This window comes from Tupaia chinensis, unplaced genomic scaffold (assembly GCF_000334495.1).
Source record: "Tupaia chinensis unplaced genomic scaffold, TupChi_1.0 Scaffold144346_1, whole genome shotgun sequence".
Taxonomy (NCBI): domain Eukaryota; kingdom Metazoa; phylum Chordata; class Mammalia; order Scandentia; family Tupaiidae; genus Tupaia; species Tupaia belangeri.
Genome location: NW_006204205.1, coordinates 4,258,293 through 4,264,445, shown reverse-complemented (window position 1 = coordinate 4,264,445; position 6,153 = coordinate 4,258,293). Strand labels below are relative to the sequence as shown.

Here is a 6,153-nt window from a genome sequence, read left to right as displayed (position 1 = left end):
GCGGGCCGGGGCACAGGGGAGCCGGGGCTAGGGGAGCCGGGGCATGGGGAGCCAGGGCACAGGGGAGCTGGGGCATAGGGGAGGAGGAGAGGAGGTGCACCACTACACAGAGGGGCAGTCCAGGAGTCCCCATGACAGCCATTCACCAGACAGGCATTTGCCATGTGCCAGGCACCTGCTAAGTGCTTTGCGTGTGATGGTCTCACTTCATCCCCACAAGGAACTTAGGATACAGTGACTGTCGTGTTTCCCTGTGCACAGATGAAGAAACTGAGGTTCTGAGAGGTGAAGTGACTTGCCCGGTTAGTGAGTGAGAGAGCCGGGACCCACACCAAGTCTGAGGTAGTGCACCCTAAACAGAGTTCAGGCCTGGAGAGGCTGCTGCATGGGTGGCCGTGGGAGGGGCAGCGGCTCCATGACCCTGCAATAGAATCCCACACCCTGCTGGGTGGGGGGCCAGTGAAGGCTCCTGCCTCCCTGTCTCTGGTCCCTCCAGCCCCTCCGCTCTTCAGCTCTCCCTTCCGGTTGAAGCCTCCTCCTGGAGACCCAGCCCCACCCCCACGACTGCAGCGCATCTGGTCCCCATTAGGGCCAGCCAGGCCTGCCCGCCCACCCTGCAGACACATGTGAGAGTGCTCAGGTTTCTTAGGGCCTTTTTTGAACCTGATGAGGACGGGGGTCTTGCTGCCATGGCAGCATTATGGGGGCCACCTGGCCAGCAAAACCCTCCCCTTTGTCTGAGGGGTGAGAGAAATGGGGGGCCTGACGGCTGGCCTGCTCATTGCCAGGCTCCTGCCCTGTAGAAAGCAGGGGGCAGTCTGGACAGAGCCCTGCACGCACGATCGTGCCCCGGCGCTAGCGGCTGCCCTGGTTCGAGCCAGGCTGCTTCCCACTAGTGGAGTGGCCTCTCCTCCCTACCTATGCTCCTGTCCTCACTGTGGAGCAGAGGGGGGCCTGACATGGTACCATCTCCAAGACCCAATCTGAGCTCACCCTAAAATCAGGCTGCTCTGCCCAGGCTTGGCCCGGGGGTGACCGTGTCCCTCCTTGGGTGACCAGAGCTGGGGCTGACCATTCGTCCCGTGTGCAGGTGGTCAGGTGTCTGTAAGAGGACGTTGTCCTTGTGAGCATGCCCCTGTTCACAGAGCCCTGAGTGTGCTTGTGTGTGCCTGCAGACAGGGGGCAGCCCAGCTCTAGACTCTGCAGGGACAAGGATTCCCCAGGCCCTGGGAGACCCACACCCGCAGAGATACTGCCCTCTCCTCACAGGCCGAGGGGCATGCTCAGGGTACTCCTCTCACAGACGCGTCAGCCACAGACGGCAGGCTGGTGGTGGGGTAGTGGGACGGGAAGCCGCAGGCTCTGCTGCAGCCACACGGCCGTTCTTCCTGGCGCTGGCGGTCAGAACCACTAGGTTTTGCTCAGTCACTCAGGCTTTTGTGTCTGGCTTTCCACGGCGTTTCTCATTTTGCAGGGATTAAATCATGCCCACGGCTCAGTTCTTGCCCACAGTCCCTTCCCTGGCTAGGCACAGGAGCCCAGAGATGACAGAGCAGAGGGGGCCACCAGCGTCCACTGAAGCCAGGCATTGCAGGGTGGAGGAGGGTGAGCGAGGACCAGAGGCCAGAGGATGTCCTGTGCTTTAGGCCTTTCTCTCACAGGATGGCACTCCAGCGAGCAGCAGGCGGTCCTCAGCCACCGGAATTGGGCCAGAAGATGGCAGAGCAGGCCTGGGATCGCCATATGGGCAGCCACCTCGTCTTTCAGCCCCTCTCAATGGCAGTAGCAGTGAGGCCACCCTGCCAGCCCAGATGAGCACACTGCACGTGTCGCCACCCCCCAGGTAGTACAGCAATCTGGCTTTTCTCTTTTTCCTTTTTCCTTTTTTTTTTTTTTTTTTTGAAGGACTTTTACTATAGGTCACACATGTTTACCAGAGAGACAGAAAGTGAGAAATCACCCTGAGGGGTGGTCATGCCACAATCCCTTCTCCTCTGCTCTCTTGGGATCTCGAGCATGCACATACACATGCCCGGGGTGAGTTTAAGCCACCAGATCCAGGACCAGGACCACAGTCAACTACATGGGAGTCCAGTGACATAGCCATTACGCCACCTGCTGATTCTGTTTTTCCTTTTTAAAAATTTGCCTGAGGGCACATGTACTCACTTAAGAGAGAAAGAGAAGGAAAGTGAGAAAGTGTCTTCATGGGGGAGGTCATGCCACAGTTCCTTCTCCATCTCCCTCCTTTTGGGGTTTTGGGTGCACACCCACATACTCCCAGTATGTTTTTCATGCTGCCAGATCAGAGAGGCAGACCATACTGTCAGCCCTGTGGGACCCAGCTGCCTCAACCACCACACCTCTGTCCCTCCTCAGAGGTGGCTTTTGAAGTCACACTCAGATCCTGTCTTAATCCTGGACCCCTTGAATCTCTCCAGATCCCATCCTGACCCTTGACACTTGATCCTGAGGTCTCAGGTGGTTGCATTATGACTCAGAGCCTCAGCAGACCCCTCGAGCCGGCGGAGTAAAGGCCCAAACTGCAACTCTGTCCCTTGTCCACCTCTTCTTCCCACCCAGTGCCGACCCAGCCAGGGCCCTCCCGTGGAGCCGGGACTGCAGAGTCGACCTGGGCTCGGAGGTGTACAGGATGCTGCGGGAGCCAGCTGAGCCAACAGCTGCAGAGCCTAAGCAGTCGGGCTCCTTCCGCTACTTGCAGGGCATGCTAGAAGCAGGCGAGGGCGGTAAGACTCCCACCACCTGACCCCACTTGCCTTCCCACTTCCTAAAGTGCCCAGAACTTGCACTCCCTTTGTGACCTGCATTGCTTCCCGGCCACCTGCCGTCTGGGCTCCACGCTGTTCCCACACTCTTACTACACCGCACGTGCTGAGTCCCACTCCACCACTGTTGTCCATCGCCCCGTCCCGCCGAGTCCCCTCCCTGCTCTCGATGCCGATGGCCCTGCAGTCAGGGGCCCAACCCAGCACACCGAAGAAATGGAGTTCTCACCTCCCTGCCGGGCTCATACCATCCCTCTGGGTTTCAGGGGAGCGATCTGGGCCTGGTGGCCCCCGAAACCTCAAACCCACGGCCAGCAAGCTGGGCACTCCACTGAGTGGCCTGCAGGGGCTGCCCGAGTGCACGCGCTGTGGCCACGGGATCGTGTGAGTACTGCCCCGCGTGCCCCACCCCAACCCCAGCTCTCAAGGGCGAGGGAAGGGACGTGCTCATGTGTCCGTCCGTCACTAGACACTGCCCTATCCCTTCCTCCCAGGGGCACCATCGTCAAGGCGCGGGACAAGCTCTACCACCCCGAGTGCTTCATGTGCAGCGACTGCGGCCTGAACCTCAAGCAGCGAGGTTATTTCTTCCTGGACGAGCGGCTCTACTGCGAGAGCCACGCCAAGGCACGCGTCAAGCCACCCGAGGGCTACGACGTGGTGGCGGTGTACCCCAACGCCAAGGTGGAACTTGTCTGAGTGGGGACCTCCCACCCCTACTCCTGCTGCTTTTAATGTCCCAAGCGTGGCCTGTGTAAATATGTTGACCCCAGCCTCTCCAATAAAGTCCCTCTGCTTGGCCTCCAACCTGTCAGTGCCCTGGCCTGCCACCCTCTAGCACAGGCTATGGCTCCCGCATGCTGTCACATCTGTTCAGGTGCCAGGCATGCCCGTGCTGAGCAAGAAAGGCACCATGCTTTGCCGTGGTGGGTGGCGGGCCTGAGCACAGGGCAGCTCTGATCATATGAAGTAAGATCGGGCTTGCCGTTACACAGCATCAAGTGACTGACGTGGGTGGGGTGGGGAACGTGTCAGCTGACAATGAGAGGAGGGAGGCCAGAGCTCTGCAGGGTGAGGTGCTGCACGTGTGGCTATCGCCAGTCTCAGGGGAGCTCGCCTTGCAGGAGGTGGTGACTGAGGGAGGTGATCACGGGGCACTGTCCCAGAGGGTCCCTACTTCCCGTTATTCTCTTCTGGGTTTCTTCACTGCCTACCCCCTTTATTCTCCCAGATCCCTTTTTCTTTCCCCTTCTCCTCTCCCCCCACCAGGGGGCGTTGATTTTCCAGAGAGGAGAAAGGTTTAGAAAGATCTCGTCCCCAGGGCCGCTTTCCTTCCCGAGATGCACCTCCTGTCTCCAGTCTCAAGGGGTACATTCCACCCCTCCTTGGAGGCCCTGTGATCATCATGTGGTAGGTCTGCCGTGGGCCTCAGGCCTCGAGTCCACACACAAGTACAGACACACTGTTCAAAAAGATAGACAGCATCAGAGGTGGCGAACTGGCTGCTCATGGCCCAGGACGCGTCCGGAGTCTGGGTCCTGTGAATCCACTGGATTCACTTGCTCCAGACAAGACCCTGGCCAGTGTTACTCCGTCCCTGCTTATTTCTGCAGCCGCGGTATGCACGTTTGTGCCACTTTCAATTTTGTGCTATCACAAACCACAAAGGACTTATCAATTCCTACTCTTCACCAGCAGCACGCGACAGTACCCATTTCCTGGTGCTCTTGCCAACACAGGATTTTATCAAGTTTTTCTTCATTTTTGCCAATCTGATATGGAGAATGTGATACATAGTTGTCTTCGTTTGCATTTCTCCGATTACCCATCACGGAAGTTCCGCTATTTGGCAAATATGTACGGTACATTTGCTGGGTGCTCCCCCCCCACCCCCGCCAAGGGAACAGGTGGGAACAGAGCAGTCCTCACTCTCTAAGAGTGATTCTCAGGGGAATTGCCCTAAACCCTTAACCCATTTTCCCAAGGCATAACTTTGCACGGGTTTGTAGAACTCTTTGGTAATTCTGTAAAAATCTTACTCAATTCTGTTCCTCTATTTTTCTATTCCGGCAACAATATTACACTTCTAATTACTGTTGTCTTCTTAGGCTGGGTATGTCAGGCTCTGGAAAAGTAAACAAACCTCTTTCCACCATGACTGGGGTTACCCTGAAGGCTATGAGAGGCTTGGGACAGGGTTCTTGTAGGATAAGGTCTCTGTGACCCAGGGTCCCAGTCCCGAGATGGGACAGCAGACCCTTTCCAGGAAGAGAAGCCAGATCCAGAATCCCCAGGTCCTACCTCACCCAGGACCAGCTCTCATTGTCCCCAAACCTGCCCCTCGTACATGCTTCCAACCAACACCCCTGTGCCCTCTACAGACGCACTTGAGGAGAAAGACAGAGGCCTTCCCTCCAGGAGGGGGCCCTGACCTGCATCAGCCTGCATTTGTTCAGCCGTTGTGTATGTATTCTTGTGAATCTTCCTTTGTTTTCTTCTCCTCCATCTCCTGTGTCTGCTCAGAGTTGTCCTAAGTCGTCCAAAGACTCTTTCCATGCCCCTCCCTTCCCTGAGAGACCACAGCCCAGAAGCAGTGGGCAGGTACCTCAGGAGAAATGGGGCGAGGAGAGCAGAGCTGGAGTTCGGAGCCCTGGTCCTGTCTGTGCCCCAGAATCTGTCAGCACCCCTGGTGCCTTTCTGCTCCTGGAGGGGTCAGACAGCAGTGAGGCCCCGCCTGGGCCTCCGACCCTGGCGCACACCCACTCGTTCCCCCCCCCGGTAGCCACACCCGAATCCGGTGGGCAGTGAAAGAGTCCGCCTTTCCCCTCCACCCCGCCTCGCCCTCAGACTTGGTCCTGCCCCGCCCGGTCACAGGCGGAGCGGAGGGGATGACCAGTGGCCAGGAAAGTCATTAGGCACAGGATCCGGTGGAAAAATACCAGGAGCCAGGAGCCCAGCCCCCACCCCTGTCTACTCACCCACAGAGACAGCTCCCCACTCCCCCGTCACCGTCACCGCCAGTACTCCCCTTAACACGGTCACATGCCACCACCCACTCCCCGCTGCAGGGGCCACCAGCCCAAACTGAGCTTCCCTGCTCCATGGGCCTCTACCCTGCCTGCAGGGCTGCAGCAGCCAGACAAGCCCGCTGGCATCCTGTGGGGGTGGCTGGGACGGCTGCTGCAAGGAATCATGCCCAGAGCTGCCAGCCCAATTTGTCCTCCCCCATTAAAAGGCCCAATCTCCCCCCAGGGCACAGCCTACCTCTTCTGCCCAGAGGTCCTGACTGGGCCCAAGGGTGGAGGGCTATGAGAGGCCTGGGACAGGGTTCTTGTAGATAAGGTCTCTGTGACCCAGGGTCCCGGTT

The 6,153-nt window shown here is 58.3% G+C and overlaps 1 protein-coding gene across 1 annotated transcript in view; it reads left to right on the top strand.

Annotated features, from left to right (window-relative positions):
- PDLIM4 (PDZ and LIM domain 4) overlaps positions 1-3,593 on the top strand; it is an 11,514-nt gene extending 7,921 nt beyond the window's left edge. Inside the window, exons 3-6 of the mRNA XM_006166882.3 lie at positions 1,647-1,843; positions 2,584-2,747; positions 3,053-3,170; positions 3,281-3,593. Coding sequence (XP_006166944.1) covers positions 1,647-1,843; positions 2,584-2,747; positions 3,053-3,170; positions 3,281-3,485 — 684 coding nt within the window. The 3' untranslated portion in view covers positions 3,486-3,593. The remainder of the gene's footprint in view (positions 1-1,646; positions 1,844-2,583; positions 2,748-3,052; positions 3,171-3,280) is intronic.
- The last annotated feature ends 2,560 nt before the right edge of the window (positions 3,594-6,153 follow it).